Consider the following 26,617-nt stretch of genomic DNA (forward strand, 5'->3'; position numbering starts at 1 on the left):
GAGCTGGCCAACACCTCCCACAGTGGGAGTGAAAACAGGATGCCCAGAGAGACTGGCTCTTGGCACAGACAGGAGCTGCCATCGACAGACAATTGTGGACAAGCTATAGCAAGAAGTCGAATTATTCCTCTCCCTAGAGCAAGCAGTTCTCTGCACTGAGAAGGGCATAGCTAAAGCCATGAGCAAGAAAAGGGACTCAGCACATAGAATTGACTGTGCAAGCCACACAGCAGCCAGGTCACCTGTGTGTCCCTGACACCCAGCATTTATTATACCCATACTCCTCCATTTTATCAGATTCCCTGATATAGCTGCCCAGACCTCAGAGCCAGATCAGGGGCCTCTTCGGCAAGAGAATCCCCAGACCTCATATATAATTTTGTCAGATTACATCTCTGAAATTATGGGATTTTAAAAACTAAACATTATTGAGTCATAGTGGATACTTAGCAAAAGTTCAGCTGTGAGTAACCATACAGATGCCGAAAGTTGCCTAAAAGGACAGAATTCATCCCTCTTGATACCGTTTTCAAAAATAGCTTTTTTTTTTTTTTTGAGGCATAATTGACACACAAGAAATGCAGTACTAAAAGTGTGATATGATGCTTACCTGGCAGGGTAGACACCATGAGCAGGCAGGTAGTTTTCCCAGAGAGAGGCTCACCCATTGCACTTGAGGTGTGCTGTCCCCTGAGATTTCTGTACACACACGAAACTGCATAATTTGTGGTAGTGAGGGACGGTATTAGTTCTTTCTCCTGAATAAAAAGTGTGATGCTGTGTCTGAACCCATGGAACATGTGATCTAGCAGACTCCACGGTCCCCAGATATTTAACATCCACTGCCCATTGTCACATTGTCCCTCTCTACCCCAAGGACACCAGGCATTAAAGATTAGCTTTCACTTTCCAGAGTTTCACATAAATGGATCATGGCAGAGACAGAGCTCAGCAGTTAATGGATTGGGTTCCCAGCGCCCAGGTTGGGCGTACTGTACATGGGTGCACACGTGCACATAATTTCAAACTAAAATTAAAGCTTAAAAAACAAATTTTAGAGATGTTCATTTTATTTTATGTGTATGAGTGTTTTGCCTACACATATGTGTGTGCATCGTGTGTGTGCCTGTGACCAAGAAAGTAAGAAGAGGGCATCAGATCCCCCAGAACTGGAGTTACAGATGGCTGTGAGCCACCACGTGTGTGCTGGGAAGCAAATCAGACCTTCTGCAAAAAGCAGCCAGCACTCTTAACCACTGAGCCATCTCTCCTAAAAACAAAAAGGTCATCCTTAGCCACATAGTGAGGACACACGAAACTCTATCTCAAAAATAAGCATATAAATAAATAAATGAAAATAAAATTTTGCTGCTGGTGACATAGTTCAGGGAAGAATGTCTGATATGTACTGTGCAGTGGGTACTCTTGTTTAGTCTGGTTTGTTTTATTATTTTGAATATAGTTACTCATCCATGCTGCTGTGTACATCAGTAGTTTGTTCACCCATTGATGGAGTTTGGATTGTTTCCAGTTTGGGACTATCACTGATAAAGATGGTTTGAGCATTCGTGTACATGTCTCTGCATAGATACATGTTTCCATTTCTCTTTGTTGAAAACTTGAGAGTAGAGTGGTTGGCTCATATGGTTAAGTGTGCATTTTAACTTTGTTTTGATTTTTGTTTTTGAGGCAAGGTCTCACTAGGCAGCTGTATCTTGCCTGGAACACACTATGTGTTATCAGGTTGGCCTTGAATTCAAGAAATCCACCAGCCTCTGCTTCCTAAGTGCTAGAATTACAGATGTATCCCCACATCCAATGATAGTTTATTCTTTGTGGATTATGCTTTGGATGTTAAATATAAGAAATTGCCAACATTTTTTTCTCCTGGATTTGTGTGTGTGTATGTGTGTGTGTGTGTGTGTGTGTGTGTGTGTGTGTGTCAGAATGGGTACACTTCCCACAGCGTGTGTATGGTTCTCTGCTTTGACCGTTTGGGACCTTGGGGTCAGCTCAGGTCATCAGGCTCATTGGCAAGAAGTTTTACCTGATGAGCCTCTCACCAGCTCTGCATAAAAATCTCATCGAGATTATGACTGAAAATGTATTGAATCTAATATCAAACTACTGAGAATTGATTCCTTAACAATGTTGGTTTTAGCTCATGACTACTGTACATCTCTCCACTTATTCAGGCTTTTAATTAATTTATCTCAGCAACATTGTGTTTTTCTTAGTATAGATCTTTCACGTATTTTTACCAGATTCATGACTCTTTACGTTGTTATACTTTGTATGTTTTATTATTTGTAAACTATACCTTTACTTTGATTTTTGCTCACATACAGACACATAGGTGGGTGTTGGAGCTGATCTTTATGTTTCAACCTTGCTAACTTACCTAATAGTTCTAGCCGCTTTGTTTTTTTAAGATGGTCTCACAATATAGCCCAGGTTGACCTATGTAGTCTAGGCTGGCCTCAGATTCATGGTTATCCTCCTGTCTCCGCTTCCAAAATGCCAGGACTACAGCTGTTCTAGGGTGTGCAGATTTTCTAGCAACTTTTTAATAAACTCCATTAGATTCTCTGTATTGATGTCATGTCACCTGTGAATAAAGAGCTCCTTTTTGATAGAACTGGTCAAAACAATAGTATAACTTCAAATTGGGGTGTCGAGAGCAAAATAGCCTTCAATTATTGTTACTTTGTGTGGTGTGTGTGTGTGTGTGTGTGTGTTGACCATATGTATGTTTGTTCACTGTGTGCATGCAGTGCTCAAGGAGGCCAGAAGAGGGCATCAGATCCCCCTAGAACTGGAGTTAAAGATGCCTGTGAACCACCATACTAATTCAGGTGCTCTTAATGAATGAGCCCTTTCCACTCCCTTTCAATTATTCCTGACTTATGGGGAAGGCATCCAGCCGTTCCATGCTAAACACAAATTCAGTGTGGTGGCCTATCCCAGTAATCCTAGCACTCGGGAAGCAGAGACAGGAATTTGATGAGTTTGAGACCAGCCAGAGCAAGACCCTGTCTCGACGGTTGTAAAGCTGTGTTATACTCTTAGTATTTGGTAGAGTTCTTCTTTATAAAAATTGTTTGGGGTTGTGCACTTATGATTTTAGCGGATGTTGTTTTGTAGTTTTTTGTTTCTATACTACATTTATTTACCTAGTTTGGGTATTGGGGTGGCCTGATCTATTGCGTGTGGGCAGAGAGCTGGCAGTGGGACCAGGACCTCTCCCTGGTGCTAGAGCTGGCTTGTTGGAGCCCATTCCTTATGGTGGGATGGCATGCTCAGCCTTAACTCAGGAAGGAGGGGCTTGGTCCTGTCCCAACTTAATGTGCCAGATTTGTCTATTCCCCATAGGAGCCTTTACCTGTTGGGAGGAGTGAATTGGGGGTGGACTGTGAGGGGAGGCAAAGGTGACAGGAGGAGGGGTGGGAGACTTTAGTTGGAAAGTAAATGAAATTTTTAAAAAAAACGACTCTGTCTCAAAACAAACAACAAAAATAATTCTGTACATGTATGAAAATGCCTTAATGAATTGCATCATCCAGCATAATTAATGTATACTAATGAAAACATTTTAAAGACCAAACAAAAACATGGATGTTGGCTGCAGTTTCATAGAATCTGGTTTGTTTTTTGTGTTGTTTTTCCAGACAGGGTTTCTCTGTGTAGCTTTGGAGCCTGTCCTGGAACTCACTCTCTAGACCAGGCTGGTCTTGAACTCTAAGAGATCCATCTGCCTCTGTCCCCCCCCCCAACCCCACACCCCACCCCCAGTGCTGGGATTAAAGGCATGCACCACCACTGTCCGGTGAATGTGTTTTTCTTTTTCAGTATCGGAAAACTCTTCCCCCTCCCCCTCTTAGGTTTCTAAGAATTTTTATCAATATTGACGTTGGGTTTTGTCTGACAAATTTCCATGTCCATTGAAATTATAATATTGTTTTCTTGTTTGGTCTGCTCATAGGGTGTTTTGTGTTAAATGAAGAAAGGATGTCTAAACAAACTTGCATCCCTGGGATAAATTAAGTAGGGCATGCTGTATTATACTCTTTTCACTTCTGGTAGAATTCCTCTTTATAAACAATTTTGTTTGGATTTGTGCTCTTACACTTTTGGTGGCTATCTCCTTGTTTCTTTTTCAATAGTACATTTATTTATCTAGTTTGGGTATGGGGGTAATCCTGACCTTGTAAGAATGAGTTGGGAACGATCCCTTCCCCTTCAGTTTCTAGAGTGTTGTGTATACGATAGGAAAATTACTATGACCTCTGGCTGTCCTAGGATAGACACTATGCACCGTCTACTTTCATTTCTTCCCATTCCAATGCTATTGCTTTCATTTTTTCATGTGCTGTCAGCCCCACTCACTTGTCGTAACTTCTATTAAACAATTTTATTTTAAAGGTATTTAGTTAAAATAAATTACATCTTTTCCTATGTAGTTGACATTTTTTGTTTGTTTGTTGTTTGAGACGAGGTCTCACTATGTAGCCCTGACTGGCCTGCCACTCACAGAGATCTACTCACAGAGATCTGGCTCCCAAGTGCAGGAATTAATGAAGTGTGTGACCACACTCGGCCTTGTGTCCCCATTTTCATTTGGTATTATTTCCCTTTGATCTGATGGATTAAGAATGTTCTAGTGTGAGGGTTCAGTGCTGAACTCTTTTCAGCTTCATAGAGATGAAAACATCTTTTTTTTGACAGTGTTTCCAAAAGACACATTGCCGTTTGTTTCTTGTGTGGTGTTGGGGGTAGAGTACAGAGCCTTGCTCATGCTTGTCAGTGGACTTACCACTGGCTGTATCCCGGTCTTTATTTTCTTTTTGTTTCTGTACTTATATGATGATGGCTGTCCCCACTGTCTTCTCATTGGCCTTATATGATGAGGTCTGACATTATTTTGATCTTTGCTTCTTGGTACTGAGGGCATCTTTTTCCTGATTGCTAGCAGTGGTTTCTCCTGTGAGCAATTTGATTAAGCAAAGTTTGTCTTGCTCTTGCGAACAGTATAAGTGGCTTGCTTCTTTCCATGGGTGGTTGTCGAGAATGTGGATCCACCGCACCTGTCACCCTGTTCAAACTCAACTCCAAAAGGATCAAAGGCTTCAATATAAGACCCAATACCCTGAACCTGGTAGGGAAGAAAGTGGGACTAGGTTTGAACTCATTGGCACAGAAAAGGCTTTCCCAACAGGACATTGATAGCACAGGCATTAGGACCACCAATTAGAAAATGGGACTCATGAAGCTAAAAGCTTCTGTACAGAAAGAACACCATCATTTGGACAAAGCAGAAACCTACAGAATGCAAAACTCTTTGCTAACTAGATAGTAAGCTAGAGTATATAAAGAACTAAAAAAGAACTGCATATCAAAACAGTCTTATACATCTTCTATTAAATTGTCATAATCAATTTAAGATTTATTGTCACAAGAAGAGCATTCTCTTCATACTAGTCAAATTATAGAGGGAAAAATTCCTCCATCTTTCAATCCCATCTCTGAGTTATGGCAAAGTCTGGTAGTAGCTCTCCTCATTTCTCTGTGTGCTCATAGAGATACATCTAGAAATTAAAGTGAACTTCCTTTACAAGACCCCTGGACATCAGAACATTAAACAAGCTGGGCGGTAGTGGCACACACCTTTAATCCCAGCACTTGGGAAGTAAAGGCAGGTGGATCTCTGTGAGTTCAAGACCAGCCTGGTCTACAGAGTGAGTTCCAGGACAGCCAAGGCTAGACAGAGAAACCCTGTCTTGAAAACAAAAACAAAATGTTAAACAAATGGAAAGGTTTAATGGTAACAATAATAATAATAACTGAACAGACTTTCAGGGAAGGCATTCAGCCTTGCAGTCCTCATCGGTGATGTCGTCGATGGCTGCGTTTGAGGCTTCCACTCTCACTGTATCACTGTAGACCACAGCTCAGAGCACAGGGTACACTCTAGCGCCTGTGTTAAATACAGCCAGCCAGCAAGGTGACATCTTGACCTTGACTCTCTTGCAGATTATCAAAGACCTGCAGTTGCTGGGGTTGGTGGCAGCCCTGGTGGTGGCTGATGTAATCCTGCTTGTGACGTGGGTGCTGACTGATCCCATCCAGTGTCTCCAGATCCTTGGTGTCAGCATGAAGGTGAGGGCCTCTCTCCGGACAATCTAATTCCTGATTGGGCTGGCTTCTGTGACGGTCATTATCTCATCAGCAGTTGTCCTGCAAAGAAGTCAGGAGCGGTGGCTGCCCTGAGTACCTTGTCCCTTGTCCACAGGTTGCGCTGCCACCTTGTGTCCCCGATCTTCTCATGGGGGTCCTCCCAGACGTCGGTGCACGGGAAATCTGCCTGGCAGCTCTCTCTCTGCTTGCACAGAGACACTGATGAGAACTTCTAGGTCTAGGGAGTTGCCTTCCCTTCCCTACTGGGAGATAGCGGTGAAGTTTTGAGGTTGTCGTAATCATTAGACTTCAGTTCAAATCACAACCTGCATCAGCCGTGCCTCTGGGGTAAGGCTGCATAAACACAAGTCAGTCACCTTTCCAGATAGAGGGGTAAGGAGGAGGTAGCATTAGGAGAAATAATTCAGGTAAAGGGGCTGCAGAATACGGTGGAATCAATGTTGGAAGGTCAGTGAATAAGGAGTTAGCTGTTTGCGAATAATGGTCCATGATGTGAAACACTCTTGTAATTTTGCTGAGGTGATGTTTGGAGCCACTGAAGCAGCAAAGCAAGTGCCCTGGAGTCAGTGCCAAAGTGTCCCAGCATCTCTAGCCATCCACCTCTTTCTCCCTTCCCTCCTGCTCAGGCACTCTGGTTCGGGTTCTAACAGAACCTAAATTGTTCTACATTTTTCCATATTGAGAGGGAACATTCTATGCTACGAAAGAATTCACAGAGCTCTGCTGTGTGGTCCCAGGAATTTGAATGCCCTTGGTTATGACATTTGTGTCCCTCACAGGTGACGGGGAGAGATGTGTCCTGCTCTTTGACCAACACACACTTCTGTGCTTCGAGGTACTCTGACGTCTGGATTGCTCTGGTTTGGGGATGCAAGGTCGGTACCACACCTCCACAGGTTACTGTCTGTCTCCAGCAAAGTAGATTTGGAAAGAGAATTAGGGGATTCATGAGATTAATCATGGGTAGTGGTGACAGAGAATGGTGAGCTCAGGGCTCATGCATGGGAGTCCCAAAGCTGTGAACCTTTCATTTCTCCACTCTTTATATTTGGACTGGGAATTCAGTTTCTCTGGTATTAGGGTTTGTTTTTCTCTTGTGGGGGTGGGGGGAGTTCTGGGAAGGGATTTTGTTTATTGTTTGTTTGTTAAGGCTTTTCCTATGTAGCCCTCATTGGCTGTGTAAGCCAGGCTGGCCTTGAACTCATAATGTGAGCCATTGTAACTGGCTTAGGAGTATTTTTTTTAAAGGAAGAATCCAGGAAGAGAACATCCATCATCTGCTTGTATCCCAGAAATGGTTAGGAACCGAGCCTCTAAATGGTACAGAATGGCACTGAACTCTGCTGAACCCCAACCTCACCTAGCCTCTGGGAGCCATAACCCCCTCAAGTAGGGACAATGATGACAGCCCTTTTACAGTTGCTCAGGATTCACACACGAGAGTTCCCAGCCACCCCTGCCCTTAACGAGTGCTCCAGATTCTTCTGTCTTACTATTCTTGTTCTTCCTCTGGCGCTGGACAGTTTTGAAGCACTTAGGTCACCTCAGTTCCGGGATCCTGGAGCTTCCCCTCCCCTCCCCTCCCCACACCCTGCCTTCGTACATTTCCCCCATTGCGTTCTGGACATTCCCATCACACTTCTCTTCACTACAGAAGTGTTCTATAGGATATGGAGGACATCAGAAAACTGCCTGAGCCCACCCAATGTGGGACCCCGCCAGCAAGGAGCTCTTGAGTAGGGTTGAGCCCCACCCCCATGCTTGCTGACAAAAGGTAGATGACAACCAAGGGTCGGTGTGACACCCTCAAACTATTATCCCTTTTAGCAAGAATTTTAGTGGAATTAAACTGTTTTATTAACATCATATTTAACATTTCAGAATCATGGAGCTACTTTTATTCACCTTTGGTAAAACTAACAATGATGTAACTGTTGACTGCTACTCAATGGTAGCGGATGCCCAGGAGTCAGGCCCCACTGGCCCCTTCTTGTGTCCATCTGCTCAGTGAAGATCCGACAGTGACTGGGTTTGACCCTGCACCCCCATTTGGGACATCAGGTGTTAAGAGCACCTTTGCCTTGCGGATTCCTTCCCCTCTAGTATAGCCAAAGCTTCCAAAGCCACCTCTAGATCCATGACTGCAGGTGGAGTTGGCCAGGTCATGTGGTCTCGGAGTCAACGAGACACCTGGCCTAACTTTTCTTATTCTCCCGAATCCTCTGGCTCTTGGCCTCACCTCACACCCAATGGCATCTACACATTCCCATTACAGACAGCACGTGGCTGGCTCTGCTCTCCCTACCAGCCAAGTCCTTGACTTCGTGCTACACATTCTAGTTATGAACAGGGCATGGCTTCCTCCCCTCCCGTCCTCTCCCCTCCCCTCCCCTCCTGTCCTCTCCCCTCCCCTCCTGTCCTCTCCCCTCCCCTCCCATCCTCTCCCCTCCCCTCCTGTCCTCTCCCCTCCCCTCCCGTCCTCTCCCCTCCCCTCCTGTCCTCTCCCCTCCCCTCCTGTCCTCTCCCCTCCCCTCCCGTCCTCTCCCCTCCCCTCCTGTCCTCTCCCCTCCCCTTCTCCCTTCCCCTCCCCTCCTCTCCCCTCCCCTCTCCTCCTCTCTTCTCCTCCCCTCCTCTCCTCTCCTCTGCTCTCCCCCCTCCCCTCCTCTCCTCTCCTCTCCTCTCCCTACCAGCCAAGCCCTCCACTCTGCTATTGTTTGCTATTGTTGCCCTCATGTTGTTATTGCTGCTGTTGTTTTGGGTCAGTCTCACCGTGTGGCCCAAACTAGCCTCACAGCAATCCTTCTGCCTCAGCCTCACCAGTGCTGGGATGCCTGGTCACCTATGATGCCCGTCGGTGAATATCCTTGACAGCAATGGTTTGCAGCATAGTACTCTGAGCTGCCCAGAAAAGACTAGTGTGTGCATAAAGTGTACACTGAGTGTTGCCTATGAAAGCTTTGCAATCTGAATGTGTGTGGCTGCCTCTGGGAAAAACAGCACTGTTGGGGACCGCGCTATTTTCTCCCTAGTAGAGGGAGGACAGGTTTATGTTTGTGAAGAGAAGGAAAGAGCTGGGCCCCAGCTCCTTGTGGTAGAGGAGGGGAGCGTGACAAAGCAGTTCAGATATAGCTCCTGATGCCTGTGCCTCTCCTCATCCTTGCTGGGGTCCCAGCCTGCCTTTGTTCTCTCCTTTTTCCATCTTTCATCTTCCAAGAACCCCCGCTGCACAGAGCCACTGGCAGCCTACGGCGTTCCTTTGTGTTGAACAGAAAACAGCCTTCTTCCAGGCAGATGCAGCCTTGCAGGTGCAGAGCCTGGCAAGCAGATGGTGCCTTTGAGCTCCCTGGGAAAACAAATAATAACCCCTTCCCTCTGGTACTGCGTGCTACTGCAGCACAGAACAGGACAAGCGGACCGTAGGTCCTTTCAGTTCCCATGTGCCACTCAGCCTCATTCACTGCCAAGCCATAACTGACACGTAGCATGCCCCCTACACACACACATACACCAGCAGGAGCTGGCTCGCCTGCCTTCCTAGTGCCCACTGCCCCGTCTGTGGAACTCCTATCCACCTACACATGGCTCTGTGCCTTCTCCCAGAAGAATGTTGCGTTCTTCGATGACTTGTTTGCCAGCCTCTGATAAACTCATTCTCAGTGAAAGACAGGAAGTGACATTCAGAACCCATAGCTATGACTTATCTCCTGGTTCCTTGTGTTGTATCTTAGTGGAAGCTCGCAGCAAATCTTTAGGCAGATATTATTAGCCCAGCATTACCAATGAGGACGCTGTGCCCAACCCTGCTGCTCTGACCTGTGGTCCCCTTCTCTCTGCCTCTGGTCCCTGCTCCCCCTGCAGGGGCTGCTGCTGCTGTATGGTGCTTATCTGGCTGGCCTGACCAACCAGGTCAGCTCTCCTCCCGTGAACCAGTCCTTTACCATCATGGTCGGAGTCAGCCTCCTGCTACTCAGCGCTGGGCTAATTTTCGTGCTCACCAGGTACTTGCACTCCTGGTCCAATCTAGTCTTTGGATTCACATCTGGAGGGATCTTCGTTTGCACCACTACCGTGAACTGCTGTGTGTTCCTTCCCCAGGTATGCTCGGAGTGCTCTATGGGGTTCTTCACAAGGCATGATGGGTTATTCTGCTTTCCCGGCAATTACGGTGGTCAGAAGAAGGGCTCGGGCCCCTCTGTAAGCCTCTGTGCTTAGGAGAAGACAGCTCTGCTCCCCAGTCAGGCCAAAGAGGGCTACCAGTGGCAGGGCCTGTTCCTTGAGGTGGCTTCACCCCTGCTTCTGGCCGCTCCCACTCTGCTCTGTAACTCACTGTGTAGCCCAGGCTAACCTCAAAGAGAAAAGCCTTTCTCTTTCTAATTTGGGGTTCACAGAGAAATTTCTGCCTAGAACTTCTAGAAGTGGAATGGTTTTCCTAGCCAGGTGTGGTGGTGCACCCCTGTAATCTCAGCAGCTGGGAGACGGAAGCAGGAGAGTTGGGTCACCCTCAACTACATGGTGGCCTTTTCCTTCTTTCCTGGGGGAAACTCGGAGTCTCCTCTCCATAATGTGGAGAGAGAGCCTGGTGTCGATGGTGCATGCCTTTAATCCCAGCGCTCAGGAAGCAGAGGCAGGAGGAACTCTGTGAGTTCGAGGCCAGCCTGGTCTACAGAGAGAGTTCCTGAACAACCAGTGCTACACAGAGAAACTGTCTACACACACACACACACACACACACACACACACACACACCACAGACAAAAGAGAGAGAGATTAAAATGTATTTCCTTTTATGGAGGTTAAGAATAAAGTCAAATAAAGGGGGATGGTAGAAGCAGAAAAGCCATCCTGGCAAGGAGAGGAGAGGTGGAGAAATTCTTAAGCCCAGGAGGAAAAGCTCAGGTGATTATTTTCCGAGCTAGTAGCCCATCCGAGCTGCAGGACCTCATCCATCACGTTAATAGTCTAGCACTGGATGCTTTCTTTTCCTCTCCGTGCTCTCCCTGTCTTCCCCCCTGAGGCTAGCCCTCACCCCTGCCTCCCCCCACCCCAGTCTTCTGAATCCCTTCCTGGGGTGAAGCTAATGGCCCATCCTACTGTTAACTGTCAAGATTACAGTTCACTCTGAGCACCCAGGGCATGACACATAGGCACTTTAGTCTCCGTCCTGATCAATAACTCTCAACAAAACATTCAACCAGATAAACAAATGGCTGCTGGGGTGGGAGGTGTGCATGCGTGGCCAAGGCTCGGTGCAGCTTTTGTGTCATAAGCTGGAGGGACTTTGTAGTTTCTAAACAAGAACTGTTTTAGAGACAGTGTTTCTTTGTGTAGCCCTGGCTGTCCTGGAACTCTCTCTGTAGACCAGGCTGGTCTCAATCCCACAGAGATCCACCTGCCTCTGCCTCCTGAGTTCTGGGACTAAAAGTCTGTGCCACCACCACCTGGTGACAGGATTCTTACGGAAAACCCATAAGTACAAAGGAGAACACATAACTGAAGGTTTGGTGACAATGCCTTTTTCTACGGTAGAGAATGGTCCAAGATATTTATTTAGCTTGGTCAACAAGATTCCAAGGACATTGCCTGTTTTCGGCAAAAGCAAACCACAAAGTCAGGAATCTAGTCTTAGATAATGAAATATTGAATAAGGATGAAAAATGATGCTAAGTTGAAATAAAGCATTGAATAGGCAATTTAGACACTGCAAAATATTAGGCTAACAAACTAAGGAAGCAAAAGACAGATAAATATAAGAGACTAAATAAAAAAATATAACAAATAGGGCAGAGTTCATCGTGAATAAAGAGGGAGAAAGGGAGAGGGGGAGGGGAGAGAGGAAGAGAGAGAGATATGGAGGCAGGAAGGGAGGGAGAAAGGGAGGGAGGGAGGGAGGACACTAACCACCAAGGAACTCTCTAGGGAAAGGCTTTATGTTTTGCGCCACACCCCTCTGGAAATGGAGAGCTCCACAAGCTCCCTGGATGGTCCTAGTTTGTGTTTCTGCTCCGCATTCTTACCCTTGTGTCCTCAGCCTCAGCCGCAGGATTTCTGCTTCTTCTGGCGTTTGAATCCTCTACAGCTGTGATGAACAGATTAACTTCTGTCTCCCAGAATTTACCTTCAGTTGCCAACTGTGCAGGAGTGCGAGTTGGGAGGAGACTGAAATTGAGTCCCGGAATGTGGTGGGTGGGCGACCTGTCCCTCCCCTGCCTCGCCCCGTTTCCTCCTGGTTTTCTTGGCCTTCCTTTCTCTTTACCTCTCATCTTCTGTTTCTCTCTCGAGCTTTTTTCCTCTTGAACTGACCGAGATATGAGACTAAACTGTAGTTTATAGTATTTTAAAAACGTTTCAGGGGCTAAGTCGTTTTTCATCAGAGAAAAATGACCGAGGTCTGTTCCTAAAATTGATTTCGCCTCTGAGCTCAGAGATGTTTGGTAGAAGCACGGCTTTCCCTGTGAGGCTCGCGCTCGCCCAGGGCAGTGAGACAGCTGAGCACATACGGAAGGTGTGCAGGTGTCCGAGGGGAGCTAAGGGAGGATCGGATGGTGGCTGCCGGGAGGTGAGTCCTGGGCTAGCCAGAGCCTTCAGAGCAGCAGTGACCCGGAAGGGTCTCTAGGCGGCGCTGGAGAGCAGGATGAAGCGACTGTAGGCAAGGGAACCAAGAAGCTTGTACACAGCCGTCAGGAAATGCCTGGGTGTATCTGATGCCAAGCGCTGAGGTCATCGCCAGCCTCCAGCCAGCCCCTGCTTTTGTGACCTGAGTAGGACCCATCCCCCCACCCTTCCATTCCATTCCGAAAGGCAAAATTCCGAGGACATTTTCTCTTTCGGCCCCGTGTCCATGACACACTTAGGACTTGTCCCCTTTATCTCAGGCCCACAAGACTAGAGAACTGTAAAGAAAAAGCATCCTTCATATATTCAGATGTCCTCTGGTTACATCTTAGCTGGTAGGACAGGCAGTGACATACAGGATCCTTCCCCTCTTTAAGTCGGAGGGAAGCAGACATAAGAGGAATTAAAATGTGTGTGCCGAAGGCTTTGGAAGCTGCCCCAGACTTTGCTAGAGCTTGCAGCTCCTTCACAACAAATGGGCATTGGATGTCAGTTCTGAGACAAATGCAGCAAGGAGACAGAGAGAAGACAGAAAATGAGGACGAGCTCCCAGGAGCAGGAAGAACCCCAAAGGAGGAGTAGCCAGATCTTACTCTTCTCCCTTCATTACATTTAGAAATACTTTTATTTGTGTGTATGCATGTGCGTATGTGTACATGTGTACACCATGGTGCATGGATGGAGGTCAGATGACAACTGCAAGAGGAATTGATTCTCTCCTTTCACTATAGGGGTTCCTGGGATTGAATTCAAGTCACCAGGCTTAGCAGCAAGCACCCTTACCCACTGTGCCATCTTGCCAGCCCACTTTTTGCTATTTTTAAATTAATTGTATTTTATTAGGTTTTTTTTTATATGTATGTCATTGCAGCATGTGCATTCTTGGTCCCCACAGAGGCCAAAAGAGGGTTCCAGATTCCTCTGGAAGTGAAATTACAGACAATTGTAAGCCAGCATGTGGAAGCTAAGAACCAAACTAGGGTCCTCTAGAAGAGCAGACTGTGCTTTTAACCATTGAGGCATATCTCCAGCCTCTCTGCTACTCTTGAAATGGAAATAAGATGAGAAGTCAGAGGCTAGAGAGGCAGCTCTGTGGCTTCTAGAAGCATGGGGTGGCCTGATGCCATGAGGATTCCCACTGGTACTAGTTTCCTGTGGCTGCTGTAATACTGCTAATGGCTTTAAACCAAACAAATATCTTAGGGTTTCTATTGCTGTGAAAAGACACCATGACCACAGCAACTCTCATAAAAAAAAAAAAAAAAAAAAAAAAAAAAAAAAAAACATTTAATTGGGATGGTTCCTTTACCCTTTAGGAGGTTTAGTCCTTTATCATCATGGTGGGGAGCATGGCATCATGCAGGTAGACATGGTGCTCGAGCTGAAAGTTCTGTATCATGAGTCGGGCAATAGGAAGTTGACTGGCTGTCACATTGGGTAAAGCTTGAGAAAAAAAGACCTCAAAGCCTGCCCCCACCTCAAACAAGGTCATACTTTCTAATCAAGCCGCTCCCTTTGGGACCATTTTCTTTCAAACCACCACAGTCTTGCCATTCTGTGGGGCAGATATCTGAAATGAGTCTTTTGACTGGAATCAACTATTTGTAGATTTGCATTTATTCTTATTCAGAAAAGGGGAGAAAAAATTTCTTGGGTTTTCCAGCTTCTAGAAGGCCCCTGCCTTCTTTAGCTCATGTTTCCCTCCCCTTTCTGACCCAGCAGAGGGGCACATTCATGGCCATCCCTCCTCTCTCTTTACCCTCATTGTCTTCTCTGGCTCTCCTCCTCTCTGATAAAAACTCTTGTAATGACAATAATTCAGAATAACCCTTCCATCCCCAAACCTTAACATTACCATCACAAAATTCCATTTGCCGACTGGTGATGGTGGCGGCATACATACACCTTTAATCCCAGGACTCAGGAGGCAGAGGCAGGCAGATCTCTGTGAGTCTGAGGCCAGCCTGGTCTACAGAGTGAGTTCCAGGACAACCTCCAAAGCTTCAGAGAAAAACCCTGTCTTGAAAAAGCCAAAAAAAAAAAAAAAATCCATTTGCCATCTTAGATAACAGTTAACCAGTTCCAAGGACTCAGAGACAAGAGATGTGAGGAGCCATAACACATTCTATAGCATCCACATCATCCAGAGGCTAGAAAAAAAAAATGAAGGTTCTTTGGAGGAAGTACCTTGATCCTTGAGGCTTCATTATAGATATTTCAGAAAACATAAAGAAAGAGTCAAGTCTTGAGGACCAGGACCTTTAGAAAGAAGGAACTAAAAGGATTGGAGGGCTTTGGGCAAAGGGTGTCTTGGGCTCCACCAGCTTAGGGGAGATGAACCCAAGACTGTGGCCTTATGCCTATATTGAGCCAGTCCTTGACAGCTGTGTGGATATGGCTCCAGCAGACTCCTGTCTAAGAATGTTCTAGGTACTTCTGTTACTATGAAAGTTGGCCAGCCTATGCATCTACCGATTGCTCCCGGATGGACAGTTTTGGTACCCCCAACATTCTGTCTCTTCATCAGTTACATGAGAATCCAAAGTGTGATAGTTCTGATTATATCTGTCGAAAGTAATGTGCAACCTTGGAAAAGTCACCCTCACTTTCCCTGTTAGAAAATATGGTCATGTGTCAGACCTGACATTCTGTTGTTATTGAGAGCTGTTGGTTTTAATTTGCTCTTTGGTCATTAATTTGGGTTAGAATGCCTCCAACAAGGAACTGGGCTCTCAATAACTGGAAACACATTGCTCCTCAGCAACTGAAAGATGACAGGGAATAACTACATACAATTAGACAGCTTCATAGGCACGTTCCTGTTTAAAAAGCTCCCCAAAAAAGAGTTTTAGAACCCTGTTTGAGACATGTCTTTGCATCAATTTCCTGTGATGCTTTGACACAGAGAGGCTGTTCTGTATCATGTCCTGTCTTATTCTTGGGCATTTTTAAAGGATGAAACCTTAGCATTCTACATGTTTTCTGTCATGACTGCCTATGAACACTTCAGAGCAAATGACAGTGTAAGGAGTAAATAGCTTGTGCATATGTGTATTGGTAACAATGTCTGTCGTTCCTTGGTATTTATGAGGAAGAGCAAGGGAAGTATTTCTGGGTGTGTAATTAAATAAATAACATGTGTTCTTTTGACTAACAGCTGAAGCAATGGAAGGCATTTGAAGGAGAAAACCAAACAGTCAGACGCATGGCCAAATATTTCAGCACCCCTAGCAAAAGCTTCCATAGCCAGCTCGATGAGGACCCAAACTGCCACTTGAGGGATGAGAAGAGCTGCATGGAGAGGCTCCTCACAGAAGTAAGCTCCACGTTGCCCAGCAGCCTCCCTGTGAGGAGCCCTAGCCTTGTGGGAGCAACCCCACATGCCCTCATGGCCCAGCATGCCCTCAGGGCCCCTCATGTTCTCATGGCCCCACATGTTCTCACTGCCAACATCCTCTGCCCCAATCATTCCTCTACTTTCCTCAACAGCATCACCCCAGTGACCCTCACCCATCTCTCTCATGTAACAGACAGGTGTTGATGAACAGGACAAACTTGGTTCCTGACCTTATGGAGTTCACAGTCAAGTGGAACACATGGATATTGGTTAAGTAAACATTTAATCATAAACCGTGATAGGAGAGCCTGGAGATGAATGCTTGTCTAGCACACACAAAGGCCTGGCTTTCATCCCATGTCTACTAAACGGGGTGTGGTGGCATTCAGGTAGTGAAGGCAAGAAAATCAGAAGTTCAAGGTCATCCTCAGATTGCATAGGGAGTTCAAGGTCAGTCTGGGCTCCATGAGACTCTAGCTCCAGAACCAAAAAGGAAAAATCTGAAATTGTGATGATAATCATGAAAGAAACAATCAGAATAATAAATGAGAATAATGGGTTGGGAAAGGAGGAAAAGGAACCCAGATGATTAGTCAGGAAAGACTCTGAATGAGGACTAGTGATAGAGAACAAATGGCCAGGGGAAGAATTAAAAACAAAAAATCCATGCTGAGGGAACAACGTAGGAAAGACCCTGAGCTCTGGGAGACATTAGGACCCCGTGAACACTCTTTACATACAGCCACACCATTGTGTCCTGGGCCTGATGGGGCCTCTCTGCGACACCTCAGCCTTCTCAGTGCCCAGCATTCTCAGATGTGTCTACAGGTGTGGGTGGCGGTGAACAAGGGTCTCTGAATGTCACCAAAGCATCAAGGCAGCTTGGGTGCCCCAGCCCTTCTTTATTCTGCATTTAAACCAGAATCAGCCCTTCTCCCAGACAAGCATAATGTGGGCTTGAAAAACCTGAGGACTATGCTCCATGAGAAGACAGCACAGGGCCCTGGTAAATGGATTAGTAAGTATTTTGACACAGATTAAATCAAATTACATACATATGCACTCCTGCACATGCGCGTATACACACACACACACACACACACACACACCCCTGAGTTTGTGCTATTAGGGAAACCAAACTTGTTTTTGATAAAGGGACTGTGTCCTGAACATGAACAACCCTATGAGAGGACAATGTGGGAAGAACCTAAGACACACCCAGATGAAGGGCCAAGCCTGGCCGGCACCTCTGGGCCCTGCTTCTCTGGCCTCCCACAATATACCCCCCCCGGGTCTTCTTTATCCATAAGAGAGACCTCTCCCTTTCTTTACTATTTATTAAACATTCTGGGCATTATTTCACAGCCAGATTTCTCTCCACCTGGTAGGGCAGGAACCCTGGCCCTGGTGCTCTGTAAAGTCTTTAGAGAAATGTTTTTGCCTGATAAACAGAGTGCCTGAGACTTGGCTAGACTCAGCAGGATGGTTTTCATTTACAATCTACCAACACTGGAACAGCCAAATGGACTGGAACGGACTCTTTAGCCTTATGGTAATTTCTCGAGTAGCTTATTGTACTTCTGCCATACTATCCTGTTTCCCACGCAGTGGCTGAATGTGCTCTTTCCAAAAGAAACCTTGAGTCTACAGGGCAAGAGCCCTTAGCAAGCTCAAGTACATAAGTAGCCAAAAGCTGCCTCTGTTTCGGTGGTTGTGCTTAAGCATCTTCTGTAGTGCAAGCCTGAGAGCCAGCAGCCAGTCCTGGAGACCTGGAGGCCAGGATGGTTTGCTCTGCAACCTGGGTGCCAGCCCTACTCCTTCCTTACATCAGACAGCGCCTGTCCAGCCAGGGTGAGCTCACTGCACCTGCTTTGCCGTTCCCATTATCTGACAGCCCAGCTTCTCATTTGCATCTTGTGCTTTTAATTGTTTTCAATTAATTTTCAATATTGCCTCAGTTCCTCAAGTACTAGGGTTACAGGCATGCACCATCACAACCAGCCCTTCTCATCCATGACCTCTAGCCACTTGTCTAGTACCAGTGTGCCTGAGAGCAGCGGACAGACCGTCCCCTTTATGCTTATGCTGACGACCCTCCCTTTTCTTCCTGGTAGTAGAGAAGTGATATGTGCATTCCTAGGGCCCATGCCCTCTTCCGTATACCTTTGACATTTTGCTCCCTGCCATGGACCAAACTAATGATTTTTAAAATGAGGTCAGATTTTGGAACTCACTGTGGCAGGACCTCACATCATGCCTCTAATTAACACAGAGCCATGGTGAGAACGGAGATTTGCTTCCTTTTGTGGAAGAAGGGAAATTGACTGTTTACACTGATGTTTCTAAATCTGTAGTGAGCCAGCTTCAGACATTTGGTTAGCTTGGAGGAGGGCCTTCTTCCCATCTGGAGGTTCTTAGGAGTTTCCCATACTCAAAGCCATTTGTAGACAAGGCACAAGGAAACAGAAGTCCTGTCTTACCCCTAGAGTGTGGTCATCAGCTATGGCTTCTTCCTGCGTGCTGAGGCTGGTATGAGGACATGTGGGGTGGGTTTAAGGAACGAGATGCTGTGGGAGGGAGAAGGGGACCAAGTCCCTATTGAGCAGCCACCATGGTTACATTGTGAGGTCCTTAGAGACATCTGACACCTCCCATATAGCACAAGGAGCTCTGTCACTCATGGGCTCTGTTATAGGTGGTCTCTGCTCACCAACCACAGCCAGACTCACCACTCTTCAGAAGGAGGAGGGAGGCCTGGCAGGTGGGAACTCCCCTGAAAGTCCCTTCTGCCTGTTTCCCCAGCCTCTCACTGGGCGTGGCCCCTCTTCTGGTGGCAAGAAAGCTGACAACACCATCAATCAGGAAGCCAGGAGAGCCAGCACCAGTAAATGCCACCTCCTGGTTTTGCCCAGGGACAGGCGGCTTACAGGACCACTGGGAGCTTATTGGAAGGGTTTACTCAATGCACTGGCCCCTTAAGTGGTCATTGCTGACCGAGAGTGGTGGCACATACCCCTAATCTTTATGTTTGGGATATCAAAGCAGAGGGACTGCCATGAATCTGAGGCCAGCTTGGGATACATAGCGAGTTTTAGGCCAGCTGAGATACCCTGTCTCAAAACCCAAAAGAATCATTTCTGAACAACTTTTCCATGTAATTTGATAGGCAAGCCTAGGCTCTGTCCATGGGCAGACTGGGTTGCCTATTTTTGTAAGACAGAGTCCATTCTTTTGTTTCTAGAGCATGATAAAGGGATGTCCCAGCACTGGTCCTTGGCTCCTGAAAAGGAAGGCAGCCACGAGGGCAACACTGTGTTATCCAGCCAGATCTTGCTGGCACCCAGTACTTGCCATACTGTCTTCCCCACACTTCATCCACCCCAGACCATCAAGTTCCTGAGACTCTTCAATGCCCCTCTGTCTTGAGCATAGAACTCTCTTGAGCTAAAACAGCCTGAGCTAGATGGCTTACTGCTGCACTCCACTAAGGCAAGAGTGCGGGCATGCCCAGACACCCACCACCAGCTCACACCCATATCTACTTCCTGCCTCACAGCTTGCAGTTAGGATGGGCACACTTTTGCAGCTGTCACCTGTCTGCCCTCTGGGCACAGCCTGTTTATGCACTAACATCTGCACAGGAGGACAGTATCTTGATGGCGGAACTGCCCTACCCTCCTTCATCTTCTGGGCTGCACTCTAGAGCTACTTAGTCAAGTAAGTCCCACCTCCAAGCAAATCATTCTTTTCTTATTTTATCACATATTAATTAATGGAAATTAATGGAACTCACTGTAACATTTCTGGCTACTTTAAGAGCTATTAACAGGCAGTTAGACACTTAGGCCTATCACACCAGGAGACCCTGCCACTTCCAAGGAAGTGTTGAAAGCAACTTGAGATTCTCATTGGCTCTCTTAGCTCCCGTATGAATGGTTGTCCCAGGAATTCCCACCTATTTCCTCATTCTTCCCATTCTCCAGGCTGTTTCATAAGAGACATAACATTTGTCTTCTCGTTTATCATCTCTAGAGATATGCTTCAGATTCATTTGTGGTTTCCACGGGTGTAAGAAACCAGAGTGGAACAATCCCAAACACTATTCTGTCTGGTGTCCTACAGAGTAACCTGATTCTCTTGGGGCTGGAGAAAATGAGATAATGGTGCAGCTACCAGCAAGCCTTGAGGTGAGGCCCTCTTCATCCTCACAGACAGCAGCAGCACATAGTCTAGGGCCGGAAAGGGAGCCCATAGGGACAATAGTTCTTACAGCCTTTCCTGGGCACCACTGTGCTAAAAATTTGCATGCATTATTTCACCCACTTTAAGTCCCACCTCCATCCAAGCTTAAGGTCACTGACCAGTATATTGGAAGAACCTGGATCCGAGCAGGATCTCCAGCACATATCCCACCATGGAAGGCCTTTCTTTAGAAGCATCTTTCATTGATGGTCTTGCTTTTATTCCCCAGAAAAACGCGGTAATCGAGAGCCTGCAAGAACAAGTCAATAACGCCAAGGAGAAGCTAGTGAAGCTGATGTCTTCCGAGTGGGCTGACCCAGCTGCAGCCTCTGCGCATGTGCTGGCAGTTCAAGGACCTTCAGAACACCCTGCTGCTTCTGAGAATGTTATCGATGCAGCTGCCCAGGACCCCCTATGCGCCTCAGTGACCTCCCAGCACATGCAAAGCCCTGGGGCATCTCGAAGGGACACCAGTCCCTCCCCTGACCAAAAGGACAATGTGACTTTGAAACAGTTTTTTGATCATTTGGACATGGGTTGCAGCCGAGAGCCACATACTGAACAATGTGAGGGTTCAGAAAGAGGAGACCAGGGACCCGTGGCCACCAGCCAGAGTTTCATGCCAGATGGAATGGGCGGTGAACCCCAAAGGCCCAAGCAGAACTCAGAGGAACTCCCAGAGAGGCCACCCCGCGTCAGTTCAGTGGTCAGAGAGAAGCTTCAGGAAGTCCTTCAAGAGCTGGACCTGGGCCCCGAGGCTCCCCTTTCCCCACTACCTTGTTCCCAGCAGCTTTGGAAGAGCACCACTTCCCGCAGTCCCCAGAAGCTGTCCCCGTCTAAACTGGGTTTCAGCCCATATGTGGTGAGGAGAAGACGGGCAGCCCAGCGGGCTCGCTCCCACCTCACTGCCTCTGTGGCCCTCAATATGGGGCATCCGGCAAACAGGACTGTTTCTGGTGTGCAAAGTGGGCTGGCTGTGCAGAGCCAGGACAGCTCCAAGCTGGACCACCAAAATGCAAGGTCCAAGGTACCAAGGTCCTCTTCTGTAAAACCATCACCACTCGCAGATCCTCACCGGAGACGGAGTACCCTGGAGGGTAACAAACCATGCCACACAGAGCCTCAGGGGTCCAGAGGATGCGATGTAAGCGTTCCTTGCCAACCTCCTGCTTCTGCCCGGGCACAAAGTCTCACTGCCCCATGCCTACCCTCTTCACCAGGACTGCCCAAGCAGCGTCAGGCTCGACCCCTAGTGTCCCCTGGCTGTCCTTCCTTGTCTTCTGGGTGCTGCAACCTTGATAGTGAGTCCAGTAGCTCAGATGAATTTTACTGCCGCTGCCACCGGCCCTACTGTGAAATCTGCTTCCAGACCTCTTCCGACTCCAGTGAGAGTGACACATCAGACAGTGACCTTGAGCAAGCATCAGAACTAGTCTCCTGGGAAAAGCTGTGGGCCCGCTCTAAGCCTGTTGTGAACTTCAAAGATGACTTGAAGCCCACACTAGTGTGAAAGGCAGCGAGATGGGGCTGGCCACAGAGGTCAGTCTGGCTCACACAGAAACAGGGAGGAGAGCCAGAGCTCTGTCTTTGAGGACCAGCCCAGCAGCATGTCTTGACCAGCGTCTACTCTGTTTCTACTGTGTTCATTCTTACTTTGAAGATGTCTTGACCTATGAACAGAAGGGCATTGCACATCCTGTTACTACCTCAGCGTTACTGTGAGGAGCTCTGGTGAGGAACTGTAGAACTCCTTAAATTGAAGGTGCTAAGTAAGCAGATGGAGTTGTCCATTCAGCTCAGCCTGTAGTCTATGAAACTTTGGAGGTATGCCAAGTGGTGATGTGGCTAGCTGGACAGTAAGATGGGGAGAAGGTTGGGAGATTTCTGCAGAACCACTGTGACCCAGCAAACTAACCTTTCAGTGAACAGACCTGCCAGGTACATAAGCCTACACTGTTATCCCTCCAGCTCATAGAAGGGCTGACTTGCTTCCTGATGAAGGCTGTAAGTAGCACTGTTTCAGGCTGCCAGCTTCTTCCAGTTCAAGTCAGTTCAGTATTTCCTACCCCACTTCTTGTCCACCCACCATCACAGAACCTCCCTCACCGTGATCTCCAACACAGTTCCCTAGCCCACAGGAGGCTTCTCAGGTTGCTTTCCTGGGCTCAGTTGTACCTGTCCCTTGCTCTCCCCCAGTGGCACACTTGAACACATAGCAGCAGTCTGTGTTGGGAGATTTACTGGTCAAGAAGTAGTTTTAGTGCTATTGAGATTAGGTGACCACCAAAGATATGGAAACCTAGAAACAAAATGGGGAAATAGAAAAGATGGGGAGGGCCAGGCATGGTGTTTAATCCCAGCACTCGGGGAGGCAGAGGCAGGTGAATTTCTGTGAGTTTGAGGCCAGCTTGATTTACAGAGTGAGTTCCAAGACAAGCAGGGCTATGTAGAGAGACCCTGCTAAAAGTAAAAAGGGAAAGGAAAGGAAAGGAAGGAAGAAAACAGGCTGTGAACAGGTTCACCTAAGACTGGCTTGGTACTTGGCAAATAGCAAATTTTAGTAGTTCCTAACGATAACCCTTTAAATTATTCCTGCAGCTAGGGGCCATGGGGCTTGGAGAAGAGAGATGACTAGCCCAGCAACATAATGCTGGAGAGTGACTGGTGGAGAATTTGCATACACAGCTGTTGTTGATGGGTTTCCCTGGGACATATCCCTATTCATTCTTCTGGAAGTGGCAGGCAAGATTTAGGAGAAAGCTAAAGGGGGGCAGAGTGAGCTTTGAAAATGTGCTCACCCTGCCAGTCCCGGAGGACAAAACCAAGGTCCTCACCACCTCTTCCCACTGCTGGGGCACACCTGCAATTCCAGGGGAGCCGTGGAGTTGGTAAAGAGTGAGCTCCAGAACCCCCCCTTCCCACTAAAGCTATGGGAAGGCAAGCGGGTCGACTTTGAGTGTTGCTTAACCCGCCATCTCCTGTCTGTGCTGCCGTATGGCATCTGTGTTGCTTGTGAGTTTTGTGAGGGAGTTTGGGTTTCGGGGAAGACATTTGACACTAAACATCTCACAGATGTATCACGGACTCTCAGCATCTGCCGACACCTCGTGAGCCTCCAGGCACTTAGCCATGGAGGCCCCGTTGGCAGGACAGCATTTTCTATTTCATAATTTATTCTGTGTAGGAGATTGTAGTTTCCATGTGTGTTGTTTGTATAATGGCCAAGCACACTTTAATAAAAGAGGAATGGCCCTTAAAATAAGTCTCTTCTAAAGCTGTCGTCTTGCATTGGGGTGGACGAGACTGGGGAAGATGGTAAAATACACAGAGTGCTGTTGGGCTCTGATAGTTTCATGCGCAACTTCTTGCAAACTTCTATTTGTAATAGACTCTCTGATGATCTCCCTGTACAGGCCCTTATCCCAAAAGCATCCCCTTGAGTGGGTGAAGGAAACAGTGAAGACTCCCAGAGCCTCCTCCCAAACAGTGGGGTCTCTGACTGAGCTTCTCCTTAACTCCTCTCCTCCCAATATTTGATCACTAGCAGCCTTCTGTTCCTTCTGTTGGACCTGAGGATTCATAACCAAGCACACCAGCCTTCTCATTCTGCTTCTAGAGCCTGAACCTCACTAGTCTAGCCCTTTCACAGCCCCATCCTTTTCTGAAGTCCCCCTACCTATCCACTATATGTGCTGGGGGAATAGTTTGCCTTTCTAGGCTTAAGTGCAATGCATTCTTTCTTTGGCTTTTCCTGAGTATGCCTAAATGGAACTGACTGGTTCTCTACTTAAATGGAAAGAGAGTTTTCTAGTCTGTGTATGGGTCTTGCTTATAGAGACTTCAATTAATAGAGACTTCATTTTGCCTAGGATGACTTTGTAAACTATACTAGACCTGACTGAAAAGGTGAAATGTCAATGCTAAATGTTCCCTATTTAGAATTTCATTCAAATACTATATGCAAAGCACTATGGCAGCCTATTCAGAAATACTGCTTCCACACCAACTATTCACCCTATGTACCCCAACCTCTTTTCCTCACCCCCCAGAGTCCCTGAAGTTTCTACCCAAGAACAGTCAATTGGTAATGGGATCTGTCGAGGGATGCATGTGCTGTTGCTACTCTTGGCAAGTTCTTGGTTACTTTCTTGAAGAAGAGGCAGTAAGTTATACAGAGGAATCCTTTAGAAGTCAACATCACCCCTGCTGATGTCATCACACCATGTAACTGTTGATCCTAAGGCCAGGCATAGCACCAGGCCCACCTTGGCCCCCATAATAAGCTTTCTACTGTGAAAATCTTTGGACTGAAGGCGTCTTTCTTCACAACAAAAATCTGCCTTATCTCCCAAGCCTCCTCTTTCCTTAAAGGATCAATTTGGACTCCTCTGAGTCCAAGGAAGAGAAATAAAGGCATCCCATGTAGAAGGCATAGCTTTTCAGAACTTAAAACAAACAAACAAACAAACAAACAAACAAAAAACCCCAAACTTTTTTGAAGAAATGGTTATGTGTATATGAGTGTTTTGCCTGCCGGTGTGTTTATGTACTACATACATGCAGTGTACACGGAGGCCAGAAGAGGGCATTAGACCCCTGGAACTGGAGTTACAGACAGTTGTGAGCCTCTAGGTGGGTGCTGAGAATTCCCTACAAGAGCTGTTAACCACCGAGCCATCTCTCTCATGACTTTTAAAAAAAAACAACATCACTTCCAAAGTGGCACAAAGCTCCATTTACATGTGTTCCCTCCATGGATTACAAGTGTCCAAAAAGCACTGAGCATATCTTCCTTCTGTTTGTCCCATCTCGACTGTAGACCTTAGAGAGCTTTGCCCAGGGGAGAACCCAATAAGTGGCTGCTGGGCAGCTTTAAGAGGGAGCAGATGGGGAAAGCAAGGGGCAGCAAGGTAGCAAAGGCAGAATGAAGACCTTGCTCTGGGTCAAGAGCAGAGCCAGAAAGGGAGACAGCCATCTGGCTTAGCTGCCTCCAAACACATTAAGAGCATGAAATAACATTACTCCCAGTCCCAGAAGTAACTGAAATCTGAAACTGACAGACTTTAAGTATCTTAGGAAGGGGTGGGAGAAGATAATGGAGTTACTGGGAAAGAAGCAAGAAAGCTCTTTTGAGCAAAATCTTCTCTTGGAGATTCTTGCTTCCTAGACTTGTTCCTGGAACCAGACAGTGTCTTCAGGACATTCGTTGACCTGAAGAGAATATGGCCATCTACATGGACCTGCTCCAGACAGCACTCCCTTGCCCACAGGCCTGCTTTCCCTAGCCTCTGGCACTGCACCTACACTGATCTCTCTGGATTTACCCCGATCTCAGCATCCTCCTCAGACAGCTGAACTTGAAGAGGGAAACATCCTGAGATATGTCCACTTCACAATTGAAGTGGTGGACAACAGGAAATACCAACGTCGTAGGTCAAAATACCTCTTGAGTTTCCCAAATCTGGGCCAGGGTTTCCCGAGGCATGTGGTCTGGAGAAACTGCTTGGGGAAGGTCCTGTGGAGGCCTGTAGGGAAGTAGGAGAAAAGCAAGGAGAAAAAAAAAAAAAAAAAGAAATCCAAAGAGCAGAGAGAGGCAAAAGGGAGACATGGTTAAGGAGGAAAAGAGCAAGAATGGAGGCTGTAGGCTTGGCTTGCTCTTGCTCGGTAGATAGCTCCTGGCAATCACCCCGTCTCTAAACAAGTATGCTGGTTCAGCTCCAGTGGAGATGCAGAAGGCTGATTTTTGGGAAGCAAGGCTGAAATGCCCTTGTTCTGTCCTTTCTTCAGCCAAGGGAGGATGTGATCATCTGTTTATTTCTCCATTTCCCACTCCAGTCTATGAGCATCGCAAGGCTGGAGCATGTTGTCTCTGTGGCTCCCAGGCTCAGCACCCACTGTTTCTTCCACAGGGTTGCTGCTCTGCAAATATTTGTCAAAAGAAATAATTCAAGGAAGGAAAGTGACACAGAACAGTGACACCAGCAAGGCAGCTCAGAGAGGTCACCTGGGAGACAGGACTCAGTTGCCCAACCACAGTCCCTACCCACCAAACTCACTGCCTCCCTTTCTCCCAGGTAACCGGTCCCCTACAACCCCAGAGATATATATATATACCCCACCTCCAGCTTCTCTGCTTCGGAATAAACCATTTCCCTTTTCATCCATAGACTGGCTACTTGGGTTTCTTTACTGTGCCCATTTCATTCAGTAAACATGGGTTTTAAGGAAAAG

General features: G+C 47.0%; 1 protein-coding gene and 1 non-coding gene across 2 annotated transcripts in view; both read left to right on the forward strand.

Moving 5' to 3' along the window:
• Gpr156 (G protein-coupled receptor 156) overlaps positions 1-21,925 on the forward strand; it is a 50,886-nt gene extending 28,961 nt beyond the window's left edge. Inside the window, exons 5-9 of the mRNA XM_051191459.1 lie at positions 6,031-6,156; positions 6,975-7,070; positions 10,054-10,290; positions 15,965-16,123; positions 20,616-21,925. Of these exons, the coding sequence (XP_051047416.1) occupies positions 6,031-6,156; positions 6,975-7,070; positions 10,054-10,290; positions 15,965-16,123; positions 20,616-21,896 (1,899 nt within the window). The 3' untranslated portion in view covers positions 21,897-21,925. The remainder of the gene's footprint in view (positions 1-6,030; positions 6,157-6,974; positions 7,071-10,053; positions 10,291-15,964; positions 16,124-20,615) is intronic.
• On the forward strand, positions 603-761 carry LOC127227276 (U1 spliceosomal RNA). Its single transcript, XR_007834963.1, has one exon. It is a non-coding gene; the product is annotated as a U1 spliceosomal RNA (small nuclear RNA).
• Positions 21,926-26,617: the final 4,692 nt, after the last annotated feature.

Source organism: Phodopus roborovskii, unplaced genomic scaffold, assembly GCF_943737965.1.
Source record: "Phodopus roborovskii unplaced genomic scaffold, PHOROB, whole genome shotgun sequence".
Lineage (NCBI taxonomy): Eukaryota > Metazoa > Chordata > Mammalia > Rodentia > Cricetidae > Phodopus > Phodopus roborovskii.